The following is a 21,089-nucleotide window of genomic DNA, read 5'->3' as shown; positions in this document are numbered from 1 at the left end:
CACGACTGAGCCAAGATATGGGCTCTGATACCATTGTAATGTTTCAAACTAGGAAAAACATTGATAGGCAAAGCAAACAACAAATTTAACAACAAAAAATTTCAAACTTTAGAGCACACCCATAAATATACTGAAAGTGAGAAGCAACTGAGCCATTTTATTATGAATCTGGAGCAATAATACAATAATGTGGGAGGAGTGCACCTAGGCTTGCCCAAAAGGCAAGCGTAGCAAAGCCTAGGTGATCAAACTACAAGCCTGGATGACAAAATCAGCTATCTCAATGATGCCTTGTGCTGCCCCAACAAAACTGCATTGTCTCCTGCGAAGATGCTGAAAACCCCATCTCCAGTGCTTAGAAGATTCCGCCAAATTAATCCCAAGCTCCTCGGGCAAAACCCACAAAAACCCAGAAAGGGTTTCGCCTGGTTTTGACCCCTGAAATTTGATTGCCAAAGCACCATGTCCTCCACAAACTGCTAGGAAGTACGACTTGCTTGCACACCAGTGAAATCCTTCCCCAAGCACTCCAAAATTGTTGCAAACACTTCCCCAAAGGCTTCCCTTATCTCCCCGACAAGTACCAGCCTCACAACACAATCCTCCAACTCCCACGTGTGCCCAGTGAGAGGCTTTTGCGCTGGCCCAGGAGCTGCAAATTCATACTAAATTGTAGCTGCCTCCTTCTGCTCCAAAATTCCACCCAAAGTCTACTATATCCCTGAACTTTTCTCACCAAAATTCTTTCGGCAATTGCTTCCCGAAAGATTGCCAAAACGACCCCCACGTGTGCTCCTCCTGTGTCTTCCTGGAACACACTATGGTTGAGTGAATGTCTAAATGTAAGTGTTGAAATCTCCCCCATCTCTCCTCCGGAATGATGTGACAAAACCTCTTTAGGGTGGCACTCGAAGTCCCTCGAAGAAAGGGTGAGTTCTCTGCGCGGAAAACTCGTTGCTAAACAACGGGTGACTTGGCTAAGCAACTCGAGCAGCTAAAATGAGTTCAATTAGCAAAATATCCTTTGTGAGAATGAGCTCCTCCTATTTATAATTTCGCGGGCCTTCCTTCCCAGGTGGGCCTCTCCACCTTGCCATTCGACTTCCCTCCAAGGCTATTCAAACTCTTCACTTGGCCAAGTTCGTTTTCCTCATGTGGGTGGCCCCCACACTCCACTAACAAAATAATACGACCTTCTTTTTTTCCCTAAGTCCCAATATCAAAATTGAGTGGGTTCCATAGCCTCCAAAACTACCCAAAATTGTGGGAAATTAAACTAATTTAGGAAGGGACATTACAACCCATCATGTTTGTTGAAGTTTGAGATTCTTGCCTGCAACAAAATGAGGGAGGAATGGGAAGGAGTAGGAGAAGAAAACATCTAGATTCTAGATTCATTCAACATATAAAAAACACAAATGTTGCATGGAAAAAAAAGAATGGTGTTAGACCCTACGTCTTTGAATCTCCTATGGTGGTGGAAGCCTTCAATCTCCCAAGTGTTGAGAAAAAGGGTACCAAGGAAGTGTTTCCTAGTGCTTTTTGCCTTTCACCTAGGAAAGCATATGAGAACCTTTTTAGTGGCTGACTTTATGAGTTATTAAAGTTGTGTGACTTTTAGTAACTTTATAAAGTTCAAAAAATACTAGGTATTTTATTTTATCATCATTCTTAGGCGCAGTTGAAACAAGAAGAGAATCAGAGGAAGGAGGCCCATATCTAAGGGGAATGAAATCTACAAGATCAAAAGAACCACCATATCACCGGAAGATGGGATTAAAGTGACTTTATGAGAAAAGTACATGGTACAACTTAAAGTTATAATGTGACTAGGGAAGTCATTAATGAAGGGGGAGACATGAAAAGGGGGTCAATGAGAGATTAGATCTCCACCTTTGATCAAGGAGAGTTGAGATCTAATAGCAGCCCTTGATCATAGGGTTAGGGCTTCACTTCATTATGAAGACTAAAAAGAGAGAAAAACCAAAGAAAGAGAATTCATTCTACAATATAGAGTTGGAGAAGGAGAAGAGGAGACTGAGATAGCTTCAAGAGGAGGTTGCGATAGCTTCTACTAAAGGAGGCTCTCATTCTACATGTGAAGTATATGAGGACAGCAAGGAGAAGAGGAGAAGGCTGAGAGAGCTTTTGTTGGAGGAAAGAAATTTGCAGCAGGAGAAGACTATAGCAGGCCCGAGTTTCATGGTTAGGAGTGGCACACAGCTGAAGGAGAATAGAAGCATGCAACCCGAGGTCAAAGGCTGAGTTCCAGTGCGAGTTTCCAGGCAGATTTGCAGGCCATCACCAGTGCTGGTTTGAGGAGCTATCACTCCCAAGTTTAAGGTCTGACAGCAGAGGTAACATACCCGAGTTGTAAGTTCTGTTCCAGTGTTGAAATTGAGACAGGAAAGGAGGTATCAGGCCTGAGTTTCAAGGTCTGACAGCAGAGATATCAGGCTCAAAAATCGAGGAGAACAGTCTGACAGATGCACAACTAGAGGCAGAGATTGCAGATTGCAAGCACAAATTTCGAGGCTGGAAATGTTCTGACAGTGGCCCGAAATTCGAGAAGGAATTATTGGGAAGTGGCACGAAATTCCAATTGTTGAAAAAGTCTTAGTGGCTGAGTTTGAGGGGCATTTATTCCTGAGTTCAGGCACGAGTTCCAAGGTCTGAAAGTCTGGGAAGTGGCATGCATTCCTAGGGGCAGAGATTGCTGGACTATGCACAAATTTCCAGACATGGCATAAACTTTAAGGAGCTGGGCGGAGTTCCTAAAAGGGAGATAAATACCCGTGTAATTTAATGCTGTAATTATTTCTCTGAGATAAGCAATAAAAACTCCTTCAAACTGGTTTTCCCCTTGTGGGTTTTTCCAGGGTCAGAGATTGACCGGCAAGCAGAAACACCCTATACCAGAGACTTGTGGTTGAGAGGGAGGTTGTTTGTTTATTTTCAGTGATTGAGAAGTTGTGTTGGTTGGGATGGTCAGTTGGCTACTTGGTTGAGGGTGGAGGATAGGCTGAGTGGCGCTGAAAATTTTGGCCCATGGAAGGAGAGGATAATCTTACTGCTTGAGGAAGTTGAGGTGTGGGATATTGTAGAGTGCAGTACAACCACCCACTGATCCAGTCCAGTTGGCAGATTTCAACAAGCAGAATGTGAAGGCTAGGAGAATCCTTCTAGATGCAATCAAAGGCCACATTATACCTCATGTGTCAGGGAGGAGATATGCCTATGAGATGTGGGATTTCCTGAAAATGAACATCTGTCCATACATTTTTTTTCTTTCCCATATGTCATATCTTTTTGGCTTGTGTCTTTTGGTTTGGTTAATTAAGAATAATAGCTTACAATTTATTTAAAAAAAGAGAGAAAAAAGGTTAATTTATTTTAAGTAAATTTATTCATTCTATATAAAGATTTTTGTCACAGTTGACAGATTGACTAAATATGCTCATTTTATGGCAATAAGAAAGACAGATTCAATAAAACAAATTGTTGATGTCTTTAGTAAGAACATTGATAAATGGCATGGGTTTCCAAAGGTCATTTTTAGTGATAGGGATGCAAAATTTAAGAAAAATTTTGGAGAGAATTTTGCAAACAAGCTGGAATATCACTTCATATGAGTTCAGCCTATCACCTGCAAACAGATGGTCAAATAGAATTTGTAAATAAATGCCCGGAAACTTGCCTCCGCTGTTTTGTGACAGATAAGCAGAACAAGTGGTCCCGATGGATGGAAATGTTATAAACAAAATATATAATAAATAACAATAATTAATTAGTTTGTAAAGGGTGAATACCCCTCCTTTGTGACTGGTCAATGCTATATAGCCCAAGTCCGAGTGACATTGTAATCAACTTTCTCATTCATTCTTATCAATTAATTTATTACAGAAATTCATTCTTATATTACAGAAATTTGAGTATAACAGGAACTCTTATAACACATTCTCACATTTTATTGTGCTTAAAAGCAAAAACGAAGTTATCTTTATTATCACAATTCAGGAAAATGCATGGCCAGGTCAGTGCAGGCATCTTGAGGGCCTGAAAATTTAGCTGGAAATACTTCTAATTTTTCCATTCCTATCAATGAATTTAAATGCGCACAGGATAACTTGCTTAACCAGGGATGCTCCATCACCATATTACAAACCAACAAATGTTTGTGGCTGCTGTTCCGGTGGGAAATTTTCTTTGCATAGCCAATCAAATGAACACAGTTTGTGTAGTCCTAAAGTGTATGATTGATTATATCAACCTGCTAATTACATATTTCATACAGTGATGTTTCATTTTCCGTATGATTGATTATATCAACCTGCCAATTACATATTTCATACAGTGATGTTTCATTTTCCTCGTTGCATCCAGTGGTGTTTATGGATGGAGTCCATGCTCTTGTAAGATCATTTGCAGTGATACAAGATGTGCTTACACATTCAGTCCAATATCAGTATCTCTGCAACATATTCATTTGTCTGATTATGATCATATATTTGATCTGAAGGATCCAAATTTATGGATGATGTTCATGCTTTTCCAGATTGTTTGCAACAATTTCAGATATGTCTAGACATTGTGAAAACCAGGATCATGCAATGATCAAATAAGGGCAGTGTTTAGAGACTTAAAGGCTAGAGATCTAATATGGTTGTTGCTTCAAGGAAGATTAATAACAGTCTGGCCGGAGGTGAAGGGTTGTAATTTGGATATTTGGAGTAGTCTAACTGCTAAGCTTTTTGCTCTTGGTATTTATAATGGTTTATTTCTGTATGGAAATTGTCTTCAACACATTGTTACAAAAGAAACTTGCCAAAGAAAGATTCTTCTTCTATTTTGTTATTTTTCGAGGAAGTTTTATTTCCAGAGTATTTTTTGAGAGACATCTATCAAATATTTTTCTTTTGAACATTTATGCATGATTTGATTTTGTTCATGCAGCTTTTCTGCAAATGGTGTATTTGCTTTTTATAGTAGTTGTGCTTCTTGTTATTGGGAAAACAATAACTGAGTGGTGGCAATCAGCATTATTTTACGTATCATATTTTACATTTCTGGAATACATCTCACACTGATCTATTATTTTCTCTTATGTTTATGCAGATTGTAGATCTTGATTTTCCTAATACAACTGCAAGTTATAAAAGATACTCACAGGTTGTTTTCCCTATTTGACATTACCTATATTATTTGTTTGCTTGGAACTTGAACTACCTAAAACAGGAAACCAGATCACTCTTTGTTTATAGGGTTTGTGTTACAATTTTAAAGTCCTGTGTATTTTGCATTACCAGATGTTTATTGTAAATGATTTCAAGGAAGCTGTCTGCCGTGTACCAGACACAGTCTTTGATGGTACTGCTCTCTATTTCTGCATGTTCTCCTCTAATTTGAAATGTGCTTCTTTATGCTGACTTCCGGAATGTTTATAACAATTACATGGCTGGGATTTAATTTATAGTAAGTATAATGTTGATTTGTTTTTCTGTCTTCTTCAAATTGGTCATTAAATCTGAAACCTACTGAATACATTAATTTTGTAATATATTAGATATGTTGAAACATCCATTTTTTTGTTTTCCCATTTTTAAAACTTTGCTTTTGTAAGTTTGACATTACTTTACTGCCAGGCCATGAGGTGCAAAATATGATGTATTTGTGCAGAAACCACCGAAATTAATCTGTAAAATCCAAGGGATAAAATCATTAGTTGTAAAATGATAAAATCCAAACAACTCTAGTTTCAGCAATCACTAGAGTTGATATATTTGATATTTGATATATACTTGAAACGTCATTGTACTCAATATTTTATGAATGTTATGTCTTTTTCTTCATTTGTAGAATTTCCAATCTGATGTATGGAGCTTGCTTACTGAATTTGATGCTTTTAATATTGAGTCCATTCCTCATTGTAAGATTGCAGTTGCGAACACTCTAGCAGCTAGCTAATGTTGTTTCTAGGCTGGCTCCATTAGATGATATTCCACCAAAGGATTTCTATTGAAATCCTTTTCAGCCTTTAATCCCAAACAATATCACTAACTTGTGGGTATTCAATGATGATCAATAGATTATCTAATTTTTTGATTCGTGAGGGCATGCTTAAGGATGTAGTAATAGACGATGAAGTGCATTCAAAAGCTATGGTGAATTGTCAAGATGGTATGGGAAATTTAAAGTGCAATTCAATTCTCAAAGGAGCAGATCAAGAAAATCCGTCAATGTCAAAACAAACAATTCTGCTATGAATTGTGAGCTGATTAATTTGGGCACGGTAAAAAGATATTTAGGACATCAACCTTGGATCTATGATTGTTTAGATAGTATAAGGATCAATGTTGTGAACATTGGCATTGGGATAAAATTGGTGAGGGTCTGGAAAAAGAAAAAATTGTAAAAATCAGGAAAAAAATCGGAAAAAATGGGTGAACATTGGCAAAAAAACACATGAAATTACTTATAAGCAAGTCTAGGTGCACACTGGCAATTTTTTGCCATCGAATTGTGATAAAATTGCAATTTCTTGTTGAGGAAAAAATTGCTGAAAAAATTGGGCCCATGAAAAAATTGCAATTTTCTGATTTTATCGCTATGGTCGCAACACTGATGTCTTTGCTTGGCTCTATGAAGCTCTAAAACCATCGAAAGAAAGAAAGAAAGAAATAAATTTTAAGGTCCACGAGGCTAAAGATAGCCTATGGGACAGATTGCTTCTTCATGTGTTTGATGTATTCAGCCCTTTTTCTGTGAAGCTTCAAAATAAACGCTCCCAACTTCTCGACAAACCCCTCGCTAAATAGATTATCCCAAGAGCTAGCTGCCAGCATATTTGCATAAATTTCCCTGTTGTCTTTGAAGACCTCACATTCTAAAATGAATGTTTTTTTGTTTCCACTTTTCTGGAAGAACAAAAAATGCGTACTCTTTCCTCCCACACTTCCTTTGGCCTTTTCCAGCGCTCTGTTTCACAACGGATTTGATGAGAATTAGGCCTTAACTGAGCAATAAGAATTTTGGCTCTCCAAGAGATATTGACCTCTATGTATGCTTTTGGTTGATAACTATGAGTGGGATTAAACACTTCAATATAGTAATTTTGCTTTCTTCCTAGCTCCTTATCCCAAGTACTCTTGTGGAACTTTTCCATAGCAAAAGCTTTTAACTCTTTGTTGTTTATGGGGCACGCGTTCAAGCAAATACCCCATTTACTAAACAATTTGTTATTTTGTTGCATCGAATTTTTTTACTCTTGCACAATCTATCATTAAAGACAACCTTAAGCCATCTACCCTCTTCCATTTGCTCAATTTTTTTTAAATACCGTATGACTCGCACCATAGCAATTGCTTCAATAGGAACAATCCCTCTTTCACTTAACAAGATATCATAAGGAACTACACTTTATTCTTAAATTTGTTTGTAATCAAACACTTCTGAATTTTCTCAATTTGTGTCCACTGCATGTCAGATGTATTGCTGGCCCATAGTTCACAACCATAGAGAATCACCGGAAGCCCAAAAAGAGTTTGAGTGATTTTCCAGTCCCATAAATTTGCCTCTCTACTCCTATTTTGAAAATCATAAAATGCTTTCCAACCCCCCAAAGTTCCTTTCTTTCTACAGCCATTCCAACCTAGATTTTTGTTGAAGTCAATTCCAAGGTATTTGTAATCCGCAACTTCTTCTAGAATGTTGCCTTCAAAGTAGAACTTACGCTGGTTATGTTTTCTTTTCTTAGAGAAGACCACTACTTTCGTTTTGTTGACATTGACTTGCATCCCCAAACTTCTACAAAATGCTCAAGGGATAGTAAGTGCTCTTGCAAACCAAGAGCCGATTTAGCAATTCGAATAAGGTCATCTATATATAAAAGGAGCCTTATAACAAACTTGCCCAAATAGATACCATCACCCCTTTGCGAATTTCACCACTCCTCAAGCTTGTTCATATATAAAAACTTTCAGAAATGCCTACTGCAGTTCTAGTTTTGACTTTCACCTCTTCATACAGCTTATGCACAACTGCTCTCAAATGTTTAGGAACCCCAAGTTCCTCCATTCTGTGCCAAAGCTTATCCCAAGGAATCGAATCAAACGCTTTTCTAAAATCAACAAAGCAACAAACGACTTCTTACTTTTTCTCCCAAACTTTTTCAATGATGTGCCTTAAAGTTATACAATGATCAACTGTGGAATGTTTAGGTTTAAAACTTGCTTTCCCTTTAGCACGCTTATGTTATATACCTAGGGGGGTAATATGGGGTACAAAGGGAGGTACCCAAGGGAATAATGTAATAATGGGATGGACCATAGTAATAAATAAGGTGGTTAACTCGTATCATGTAAGGGACCACAAGTAGTTAGTAATAATGTAATAGGCCCATGGTATTAGATAGATGGTATTGAGGGAACCATGGTAATGACCCATGGTATTGTATGTATGAGGCCTATATAGAGGCTAGAGACTCCATATTGAGGGATGTCAAGGAATATTGTATGAACATGCATATGGCTTGTGGAGTGCTTTCCTTCCTTAAGGAGTGAATGTATGGTGTTGCCCTACCTTAAGGGTTTTGATCAATAAAGTGAATAATTTCTATCTATTTCTATCTTCTTATTTCTGGGTATATTTGTATTTTCATATATCTTCATATCAGATCTGTAACAAGTGGTATCAGAGCACTTTCTTGGGCAAAAGTGGAGGAATTTTTTTTTCTTAATATGTTTTGCAGGAATTTTTTGGGTCGGCGAGTTTGCAGATTAGATTTGTATGTTTTGGGGCAAAATTTGCAAAATATAATTGCAGATCTGAATTCTTTGTGAAACAATACCCGATTTCAAAAAAAAAATCGGTCGAATCGGAGTCCGGATGAAGGAGATATCGTTGATCTAAAAATCAGTGGTGTTGCAGATATTTTTTGGGGCAGCGAGTTTACGGCGTAGATCTAGACGTCCTGGTGCAAGATCTGTAAAATATAATTGCAGATCTGGAATCTTTGTGAAAAATACCCAATTTAAAAAAAAATCAGTCAAATCGGAGTCCGGATGAGGGAGATATCGCTGATTTAAAATCAGCTCTTTTTTCAGAATTTTTGGTGACGACGGGAGAGTTGCAGCGCATATATGAAATTCTAGTGCCTGGATCGGGATTTCTATCACATGGGCAGATGCAAAATGGTTGTCCATTTCCGAAAACAGGTCATAATAGGGATTCTGAGCAATATTGACTAAACTGTGACATTTCAAATTTTCGCCAATTTTTTTTTTGTTTTATTTTTTATTTTTATTTTTTTTGTTTGTGATGGTGGGCCTAGATTAGAATTTGAGGGACTTGTATAAATTTGATGGCTCTCATCCAGCCAAATGGCTAGCACAAATGGAGAAATATTTCAAATTGAATTACATCATGGATGATGCGACTCAACTAAGTGTGGGAAAAATGTACTTGGACCACGAAAGATGGCAATGGTGGCAATGTCATCAAAAATTCCATCTAAGGACAACTAGTTGGTAGATGTTCGCAAAATCTATTTGTGACCACTTTTGCTTTGATACCACTTGTTGTAGCTCTAACCCAGAAATATATGAGAATACAAATAAACCCAATAAATAACAAAATTGAAATAGATAGAAATGCTTCACTTTATTGATCTAACCCTTAAGGTAGGGCAACACCATATATTCACTCCTTAAGGAAGGAGAACACTCCACAAGCCATATGCATGTTCATACAATAATCCTTGACACCTCTCAATGTGGAGTCTCTAGCCTCTATATAGGCCTTATACATACAATAACATGGGTTATTACCATGGTTCCCTCAATACCATCTATCTAATACCATGGGCCCATTACATTATTACTAACTACTTGTGGTCCCTTACATGATACGGGTTAACCACTTTATTTATTACTATGGCCCATCCCATTATTACATTATTCCCTTGGGTACCTCCCTTTGTACCCCATATTATCCCCCCTAGGTATATAACATCTTATCTCTTTCTTTTGCCCACTTGCTAATTTTGTTTTCTAGCATGCTTCCAAATAGCTTTGCAAACAAAGAGTTTATCATGATGGTCCTATAATTGGAGGGATTATTGATGTCACCGCTCTTGAAAAGAGGTATTGCCAGACTAGTTGTCCAATCTGTGGGGAGCCCTTGTTGTATGATGTTCAAGATTTTTGTAATGTGAGGTACAAGAATCTTTGAGCCCCACTTTAGATATTCTGCTTGGAGTTTAGCTAAGTCTTTTTCTTTTCCAACACCCAACTTATTGATACGCATCTCTACCTCTTGTACTGTGAAGAGTTCAGTATCAGTGTTGACCAAGGGGGAAGGGTCAACCTTGGGAACTTGCTTATAGAGTTGTCTTGCACAGTCAAACCATTTAGAAGCTGTAGTATTATTTCCAATTTGTATCTTTTTCGGTTGGAGCTCCTTCCAAAATAAATTGGAATTATTTTTCCCAAGGAAGATTAGTTCTTCCCTCCTTGAAACCATGAAACCGACCTTTTTCTTGCTTAATAACTGCTTGTAAGCTTTGAGCTTTATGTTAGCCTTGTTTGACTCTTTCTCCAGTCTCCGTGCCTTTTTTCATTCCTCGTCAAACCAAGCATTAACCAGAAAGCAATTTGTTTCAGAGTTCTTAATTTTTGGTCTTTTGCACTTTGCAAGTGCACATTGAATTAAATGTGTTAATTCATGACTGTGAAGGCCATGAATTGTAATTTTCTCCTTGTCGAAGAGCCTCTCTAGCGTCATTTTGAAGGTATTACAATTTTCTGGTGTCAAAAGAATTCTGCCCTGTGGGAGATTTTTTTGGACATGCTAAATTTTTGACTCTAATTGTTTCTTTCCAATCCAAGAGAAACATAAAGGATAATCCAGCATGTCGTTCCCCTCCAAGAAGATGTCAAACCAGTCTAATATAAATTAAGAAAGGTACATCCAAAATCAGAGCCATTGATTTAGAAAAAGTTGAATTTTTTTTTTGATGCGACGATCATATTAATGTTCGTTATTCTGTCCATGTGTCCAATTAAGTGCCAGTCATGAAGAAACCTAGGGAAATCAAACTGTGTGTCGATTTCCATAATTTAATCTAAGCTTTGATGAAAGAGAATTTCATTGTTCTTCTGATGGAGTAGATTCTAAAGCATATTACTGGATCTGAAATGTTTTAATTGTTGGAAGGGTTTCCTAGTTATAACCAAGTCTTATTAGCTAAAGAAAATAGGCTAAAGTCTACATTTTGTACAAAAGGGGGAATTTTTGTCTATTGTAGAGTGCCCCGTTGCCTCAAAATATAGTAGGTCTTGTGAGATGCCTCACAAGGTAAGAGCCATACCAAGATGCAAAAATGAGGTGGTTGTCACTATCACCTTAGCACGAACCTCCTGCTCTTTAGTGGAGTTTCACCACACGGGAGGCTTCTTGTTTTCTCACCTAAAGGATATTCTATGTCAATTGGCTCAAGGTGATATATGTGAAAGGCTAAGCAAAGTACTTTATGGATTAGGGCACTATTATCTATGTAAATGGAATAATGTACCAAAAAAAGCCTTAAAAAGAATACTTGATACCTAGGGTTTCAAGATATGCTCAAAAAAGTGTATCTAGGCATGCAAGCATACAAAAAAGGTTTAATTAATGATGCTATTGACAATAAGTGATGTCAAACCTTCACATAAGCCCTAAGTTGAAGCCTTGTGTAAGATTAGGGTTTATTAGGGCATAAATTACTTAGGGTTTATGATGTCATCCCTACTAGGGAAATTTCACCATGAAAGAGTCTAGATTTTGAGTGCATGAGTTCAATCAAGATGAAAACAAGCCAAAGTAGCTCCAACGACTTTCATCAAACAAACCTAGTTGGCCCTTGCCTTAACCTTAGCAACTTGCCTTAAAGGGCCTAGGAAAATAGAAAAGGAGTAAAAAGATAAAATTGTCAAAGATTTTATATCATTGCAAAGAAATAAAATCCCAGAAATAAAAACAATTGATATTTTGGAAACTTGAACCTCAAATACAATGAGTTTTTTAACACGCACAATGGAAAATAAATCAAAAGACAAGCACATCAACACATAGAACACAAGATATACCTAGGATATCGCAACACCGGGCAAAACTTGCAATATTGTGTGTTTTATTATTCTTCCTCTTTTTTTTTTTTGGATTACAAGGGAAGATTTCCTATTTTATCACTAGTAAAATACTCGTCCCCTCTCCAACTAAATTGATTCCCTTCCTATGCATTGATCTGTGAAATTCCTGCACGTACCAAGAGTTTGATCCACACGCACGCACGTCGCGCACATTTCCTGTCACTTGTACGGATTTCTATGCTGCGCTGTAAAGGCTTGGCCCTCCATTTCTTTTGTTTGAACGCTGAGTTTTGTGATCTGTTGAAACTCTCACTCTTCCTTCATTGTGCTTTGACACCTTCTTGTGCTTAATTGACTTGCCACCAACTTTCTTTATCTCATCTTATAATTTCGACCTCAACACTAATCTCCTTTTCAATGACTGAGAGTAAATCGTGATTGATGGCTAAGGTTAAATCATAAGTTAACTTAGGAGCTTTTACTTTTTTCTAAGTCTAACTTTAGGAAATAGTTAAGTAAATTAATATTTTGCTAACGTGGCAATCTTTTGTGGTCTTCTACTAGTCTTGGCACTTATAGAAGCAGAACAATTCTTCTTTACTCCAATCAATAGTCTCTCTTAGAGAGGAAGGTGTTTTGCGCAACACCCAACATTTCTTTGAGGTAAACTAATTTGGTCCCTAGCAATGCCTGTTAGAATGTCTATTGATTGCTCCTGTGTTGGTATGTACTAGAGTGAATCTATACCTCTTTGAACAATATCTCTAATGTGGTGATAACACATGTCAATGTGCGTAAAGGAATCACGAAACACTAGTTTTTTAGATAGCTTGATGCAACTTTGAATGTTGCAGTGTATCACGGTAGGCTCTAACTATGTTCTCAATCACGAGAAACTTTCTCAACCAAATAGCTTAGCACCTTGCCAAACTAGCTGCCATGTACTCAACCTTAGTTGAACTTAATGCGATTGATCTCTGCTTTCTACTGAACCAAGAAACAACTGTCGATCCCACACTAAACGAACAACTCGATGTGCTCTTCCTGTCTGTGGAGTTTGTTGAATGGTGTTGTCATTGATGCCAACATTCATTATTCTATGCTCTTAATATTTGCCTGGATTGCATTAGTAGGAAGCTCTAAAGGAAGAAGCCTTGGAAAACCCTAGAAGCCCTGCACTTGTTTGAATCTTTAAGGACGAAGATATGTTAGATTGCTCCTGAGATCTCAATCATTGGATTCTCCTCATCGAGCTGATTCTAGTGGTATATGGCATGCCACGAGAACCCTCACGTTTTCAGAGGTGTACTTATTTGGAGATGAAGCACCCACATTGTGGTCAAAAGCCCCAAAAATTAGTATATGGTGTGGTAGCTTCTCTGTGGGTAAATTAAAGCTCAAAGATGTAAGGTCCTTGTTATGAATTAAATTGAATATTTAATCATGGAAAAAACCACTTGTAGAAGGTTTATAAAATCTTTAGTGAAAATTAATTGCATGTTGGAATTTTTGGACACCAAAACTTTTGGCTCCAAGAACAAATTTAAAATTTGAATTTCATCCTAATTTCTCTCCTAATATGTGTATCAGATCCCTCAAATAATGTCTTTGCAAATCTATTAAAGGAACCCTATCTTATCCATTATGAGATGGATATAAAGAAATATCATTTGAAGTAATTGAATTCTGAAATCCTTTTTGGCCTTGTGGAGAAGAGACATACGTTAAGGAAGGCTTGAGTTTCTTGTGCATTTGAGTCCTGGGAAATAGTGAAATTTTGTGGGTTATTGGGTTTAAGGGTTTCGTTGACTTGATTAATCGTTGCAAGGAATTCACATTAGATCAAAGGGCTGATCTTGCTTCAAAATATACTTGTGTTTGCGGCCATCAAACAACCCTAGTCACATTTTATTTTCTCGCTACTACAACAATTTGGGGCTCGTGCATCTATAGTTTGTCTATGACATATTGCAGCCCTTGGCCATGGCAATGGATATAACATTATTAATCTCAGTGGGCTACTACAGTACTTCTGGCACATGCCTTTGGTATGGCTCAACCTTTGGTTAGAGAAGTCTACTGTGCAATAAACTAAGCAAGCTCAAGATACATTTGAAGTCAAGGACAACATAATGGTGACTCTTTTTAATGCAATCTTCCATCCGTATTATGTAAAGAGAATCCAATGTTACACTTGTGCCTAAAAGAAATCTGTGAAATCCATAAAAAATGGAATACATCTATTGTATCAGTCTCCACTTAAATTTTTTCACAGCATAATCGTTTTGACGAGTGGATGTATCAAAACCATCTTATACTGAAGATCAAGAACACTTGGCTCCCTCTTGTAGTAGATTTCTTCCATATGTTGAATTTGATGTTAATTTCGAGGTTTTGTTTCAAAAAGGGATCCAAAAGCAGACTTGTAGAAGTTACACGTTGAATGCTGTATGCACAAAATCACAAGTGCCTATCCTTAAAGTAAGGCAAAGGTCAAAGATTCGAATCATGTCCGGAGCACCACCTACGAGTTCATATGTTGTTATCTTCCAAGATTGATATAACTACATTTGACAAGCATCACCAAGCATAAAAAATGGTAGCACACGTGTCTTAGTTCTTGACAAGTCAAACTTTTTTATAACATAAACTTCATTTTGTTGCACTATTTGTAATATTTGGTGAGCATTTTGTAGCTCAAGCACCTGCATTTGAGTAATTTGTAGAACGATATTCAGAAAGTGTTATTTTGTAGAATGATATATAATAATGTGTGATTATAAATGATTTTAAAGGTTTTTGGATGCAATTTTTGAATTCCAAAAGAGGTGTAACAATCAAGGTTTCGTAATGAGCAGTCTTAGAGACATGAGAAGTCTTGATGTTGTGCTTTGATGATTAAATTCTTTATTATAAAGTGTAAATGCTTATGTGCAGTGAAGTTGCTAGGGCTTGACTTGTTGGGTAGTAAGCACATATTATCATTAAGAGTTGATGCTGCGTAGGGTTTGACCTTGAGCAGGGTTTATGTTACTACTGACTAGTATTGTTACATTATGTATGAGCTTGGATTTGACATTTGTATTCAAACGCTGAAGGTTTGCCAGAGGTGTATGATACTACTATTTTGACAAAGACATATATGTTGAGATAAGGATTTTGGTAGGGTTTGCCAGAGAGATGAGTAGTGAAGTTGTTAGGGTTTGATATTGATATACATACTAAGCAGAAACAACAAAGATTGTTTTGTGTTGATTTTTTCTAGGGCACCTGCTAGATTTAGGTTTTTCTTCTGTGTTCCACGGGGTTGCGTCCCCCCACCTGGGGGTCGAGTTTCCTAGCTCCCTCGTCCTCCAGGGACTTGGGGACGACTGGGGGTCATTTCCCCATGCTCCCAAAAAGGAAGGTACACGCGAAAAATTGTAAGGGGGCGTTTCCTAGATTTTCGGGGCTGAATCCTCCAAATGGGGTTGTTTCCTAGGCGAAAGGGGTCGTTTCCCTAGACAAACATCACAAAATTGTTTAATGAAACAAAAAAATCCTAATTTTTATGATTGGTAAGGGTTTAAACTTTATTTTCAATGTTCATTTAACATTGTTTCATCTTTTCATGATATCGCTCTTCTCAGTCCTCCTCTTGTCCTTTCACATTTTCTTTTCTGTTTCAGACTTCAGTTTATTTTGAATCTTGATATATGATATATTAGACTTGAGTCTTGACTCTATAAAAATTTAACTCTTGATGTATCGCAATTGACTTTTATTTCATTATTCAGTATTCATAGTTGGAACTCCAATATGGTTTAAACTTTAAAACTTTAAACATTTATTTTCATTGTACATTGTTAGTAGTTACACTGTACAATTACAAAATTACATGTATGATGTATGATTATATGATATCATGCTTTTCGTTTTAAATTTGTTTCAGACTCCAATTATATGATTCATCGATTTATCATTTATACTTCATGATGTAAATGTTATATATTATATAATGATAAAAACAATTACATTATCAATATTAAAATTTCAATGATATATCATATATTTTTATATTTATAAGTTTTTAAGACCCCGACGTCCCCCACGTTTCCTAAAAATTTGTTGGGAGCTTTTGCATAGGCCGCTCCTGCGTATCCCCGCTCCCTCGCCCCACGTCCTAGAAATTTGGCTGTTAACTATTTCAATGATCAATTAGACATTAGTTTTCAAATAACATTACATTCCATATCATTTAGGCAATTAAACAGAAGAAAAACATCAACTAGTAAACATGAAAGAGTAGTAAAGTAAACATGAAACAATGAGACAAGAGACATAAAAATTAGGCACACAACCAGGGCAAAACCCACAAGGGGAAAACCAAAAACAGTTCTTTCTTATGAGAGAGAGAGTTTCCAGATTCATTTATACATCATAAATAACAATAGAAAAATACTAACTAAACCAGTAAGTATAATCACGATGAAGTGCCATGTCAAAATACAAGTCCTTAAAATTTTGGCCCTCCCTAGAATTTTGGCCTCCTGCCGAAAATTCGACCTCCTAAAATTTTGGCCCTCTAATTTCGCTGAATCAGAGATGCATGAGACCAAATTGATGTGTCGAAATGAGGAGAAATGATCTTCTTTATATAGCCTTCAAGTGGGGGTCTAGTGGGTGCCATTTAGGGGCCCAACCGACTTAAGAAATTTGGAGGCAAATTTTAAAACTTCAAATTTCCGTTTATTTTTCAAGATGAAAATACTGACTACGGCTACCATATTTTTCAGCACACCCTCTTAGCCAGAGAGGTACTTTGCATTCTCTTTCTCAAGATCAATCTTCTTGACCATCATAGGTCTCACAACCCACAACGTGAAAGAGATCACAAATACAAATCTCTCTCTATGTTAGGATCAATCTCCCTGACCAATTATAGGTCTCACAACCAACAACCTAAGAGAGAGATCATCAGTTTCATCATAAGGAAAGATCCATAGCATCCATCTCAAATCATCTCCTTGACCACAAGGTCTCACAACACACAACCTAAGGGAGGAATCAACAATACATCTACTGGACCACAAGGACTAATGACACATAGCCTACAAGAGGAATCAACAATACATCTCTCGGACCATAAGGTCTCACGGCACACAACCTATAGGAGGAATCAATAATACATCTCTCGGACCACAACGTCTCACGACACATAACCTATAGGAGGAATCAACCTATATCTCTCAGACCACAAGGTTTCACGTCACAGAGGCTACAGGAGGAATCAACAATACATCTCTCGGACCACAAGGTCTCACAACACACAACCTACAAGAGGAATCAACAATACATCTCTCAGACCACAAGGTTTCACGACACAACCTACATGAGATGGTCCATAATATGATGTTATGTAATGCTCCCTCTTCAAGGGGATTCTTAGTCATTCTAGTTTCTTCTCATCAACAACCAGAACATCAAAAAATGTAGCCATGGTGGATCTCAGTACTTTAACAAACATTTTAGCAAATAATGACATTCAATTGTTCATTTACCTTCAACAAGAGCTTCTCTCATAAGCAAACATCATCAGCTATCAACAAACAACAATAGACTTTAGCATCGACTTCTCTTAGAATTAATCATCGACAACCATACTAGAGTCCAATAATAAGTGGCTTCTCACAAAAGTGAATATTAGTATCCATAGTCGAATTCAGTGGATAATAAGTGGCTTCTCACAATCATAGTCAAATTCAATAGATAATAAATGGTTTCTTATATAAGCAGGCATCAACAACCATTGTAGAATCCAACAGCCCATAAATGGCTTCTCACAGAAGTAGGCATCAACAACCATAGTAGAATAAACCATAATCGAATTCAGTAGATAATAATGGGCTTCAACAGAAACAAACATCATTAGATAGATGAACCAATCAGAGAATAAGCCAATATCAGAGTCTTGCAGCTTCTTCAAATCATTCATGAGGGAGATGTTGATGGACCTACAATCCATTGTGCCAGGGATATCACCAGGTTCATGCCTCAAAAATAGCTCCCTCTTACGCAAAAGTCCTCTACATAACAGAGAAGTCACTGGCTGATCTTTAGCATATCTAGCTCAACATTGGTCTTCAAAACTTCTAATCATCTTCATAAGAACGTGCTTCAATCAGGCTAATCTTGTCTGCTCCCCCTACGTATAGAGCCTATCATGAGATTGTTCTTCCATCATTTTCAAGGATTGCCACATCATGATAGTCTCCATTATGTACCTAAAAACCTCACTAGGAGGCTATGGAAGAACAACCAAGCAAGCCAAGAGACTCATAATGAAATAATCAATAGAAACAATCAAGATAATACTTGCCTTTGGAGAGTGTGTCAGCTCCCTCTTGATCTGAGCCTTTGGGACAATCTTATCAAGGAGTCCATACCATCACCAAAGAGTTGACTGATAAGGAGTCTACGTCATCAAGGAGTCAATATCATCAAGAAGTCCACATCATCATTAAGGAGTTCTCATTATCAACAAAGAGTTCACGGAGTCCAAGTCATCAAGGAGTCCATATCATCATCATTATCAAGGAGTCTACATCATGAAGGAGTCTACATTACCATCGAGTCCATATTTTCATCATCATCAGGTAGTCTACGTTGTTAAGGAATCCATATCATCATCATCATATCATCACGAAGTCCATGACATTATCAATAAGTTGACCATATCATCATCATATTATCATCAAGAAGTTGACCTTGTCCATATCACCAAAGAGTACATATCATCTATATTATCAGGGAATTAATATAATCAAGGAGTCGACATCAACATCCTCAAGGAGTCCATATCATTATCCACGTCCATATCAAAGAGTTCACATCATCAAGGAGTCCATCATCCATATCTTCAAGGAGTTTTACATCAACATCAATAAAGAATTCACATCCACATCATCAAGAAATCTTGTCTATATCACTATCAGGGAGACAACTTTGTCCATATTACCAAGAAGTTAAACTTTGTCCATGTTATCATTAAAGAGTCTACATCAATCATTTAGGGAATCCACATCATCATGGAGTACACATCACCTATTCTCAAAAGAATCCAGGAGGAGTCAAATGGTCCTAATAATTAAGGAGTTAAACCACATTATCAACATAAAAGAGTCCTCTTCATATTATTATCAATAGGGAATACATTATTACTTTTTAAGGAGTATACATCATCCTCAACATTAAAAAAAATATACTTCATCAAGAAGGATAGATCATCATGAGGTTCATATTATCCATATCATTATGGAGTATTCAACATTATCAACAAGGAATTGAGTTAGGTGCATTAGTCTTAGACTTTTTCATTTTCAAACCCTACCTAGGGTTTTGCAAATCATAGACAATCCATTGTCAATATTAATTAAAACAAAGAAGTACAAGATACATATCTTATGAGATAAAAACAACTCCCTCTTGATCTTTAGTCCTCGTGATTTCAACCTGCAAATCAACCTTATCAATAAGATGTCAAATCTTTTAGCAATTAATTCATAATTCCAAAATTTTATCAACCCTTTATACCGAGGTAGGGCTAACAACTATTGGCTAGGGTTTTCTTATTTGAACAGTTAGGTTTTAAATTCAAATCCTAATCAATCTACCAACCTACTTGTATTAAAATTATTTTTCCAACTTCATCATCTTCATCTGGCATCTAGCTTGTATCATCATGCATAACTAGGGTTCCATAGAAATAAGTATCATTATGATCACTGCCAAGTAACAGTTAGGAATCATTACTGTTAAATGTCATCCTCAAAGATATATTGCCCTATACCAATAGCAGAGTTACTGTATCATAAGTGCATGGTCTCTGTCAAGTCATATCAAGGTCACTATCTCATTGTTACTATCATATGAACAGGGTTATTGTTGAAAGTCCATCATATAGGATTCAATCATATGGATATGTCAAGGTTCATTTCCATTTAGATTCAACAACATTTTTCTATGTTTCTTATCTCAAGTTTGTACGCCGCATAGATATAGACACAATGCAAACCCAGGTCGTAGAGATAATTGTGGTTCACTGAAATACGTACGAGTCCAAAGCTGTGAATATATGTATGCGATGTAGTGTCAACCTTTACAGATAGGTCAGCTTCAAACGTTACAACTCTTCAAACATCTCACAATTGTCATGAGAACGCTTCATAGTTTATTAATTACAACGTCATCCCATATTGTTATATAAATTGTTGTCTTACAACTTGTGAGCTATGTAGGGGAAGCATGGTTCATATATAAGATTCATACCATATGAGCCATAAAATAAATGAGATTTTGTACCTAAAACAGAAAGTGCCTGATTCAAGAGTCCTTATAGCAAACCTTTGTTATGCCTCATTGTAAACAAAGTGGACCATATAGGAATGATGTGAGTCATACAATCCATATAACTTCAAAATTAACTTCAAAATCAAAATAGACGTGGGTATAACCACTATAATAATCCTTTGTGGTGCCAAATATTGTATGTTTGTCACTGTAATGGGTGTAAGAGCCTTTTGTGAGAAGCGAAACCACAAATCATTGTGTGAGTCACTGTCCAACGTAGATTTATGAGCCATAATACCCAACGATTCCTTGTAATGTAAAGCCATGACGATATATTGAACAAAAAAACAGACAATAAATTTGCGAGCTGCGGATGCCACAAAAAGATAGCAAGCCATTCCTGAGTGAGCCACACGGCGAGCATTTGTATCTATGCGAACCATAGTAATGGAACAATGAGCCATTGTGCGAGTCACTCAGTAAATATGAGACCACTTAGAAATAGCAAATGTGATCCATAGTGATTAGTGCCAAACTATTGACATGCGAAGGGAGCTATTGTAACGTGAGACGGTAGATGTGAGTGCGGGCAAAAGATGCGATATCTTGTCTTTGATGTTGCGAGCTCTTTTCTAA

The 21,089-nt window shown here is 36.9% G+C and overlaps 1 protein-coding gene across 4 annotated transcripts in view; it reads left to right on the top strand.

The window, feature by feature from the left end:
• ARP4 (actin-related protein 4) overlaps positions 1-21,089 on the top strand; it is a 317,083-nt gene that overhangs the window by 187,246 nt on the left and 108,748 nt on the right. For all 4 annotated transcript variants that reach the window (XR_016264320.1, XM_089447839.1, XM_089447838.1 and 1 more), the window contains exons 13-14: positions 5,116-5,169; positions 5,307-5,367. Coding sequence is in view for 3 of the 4 variants with exons in the window: in XM_089447839.1 (XP_089303965.1) it covers positions 5,116-5,169; positions 5,307-5,367 (115 nt within the window). In the remaining variant the exon portion in view is untranslated. The remainder of the gene's footprint in view (positions 1-5,115; positions 5,170-5,306; positions 5,368-21,089) is intronic.

The sequence above is a fragment of the Pinus tabuliformis genome, chromosome X (assembly GCF_031772625.1).
Source record: "Pinus tabuliformis cultivar Carrire ecotype Pingquan chromosome X, CPIR1, whole genome shotgun sequence".
Taxonomy (NCBI): Eukaryota; Viridiplantae; Streptophyta; class Pinopsida; order Pinales; family Pinaceae; genus Pinus; species Pinus tabuliformis.
The sequence above is the reverse complement of the archived record's forward strand: the minus strand, read 5'-3'. Positions and strand labels throughout refer to the sequence as shown.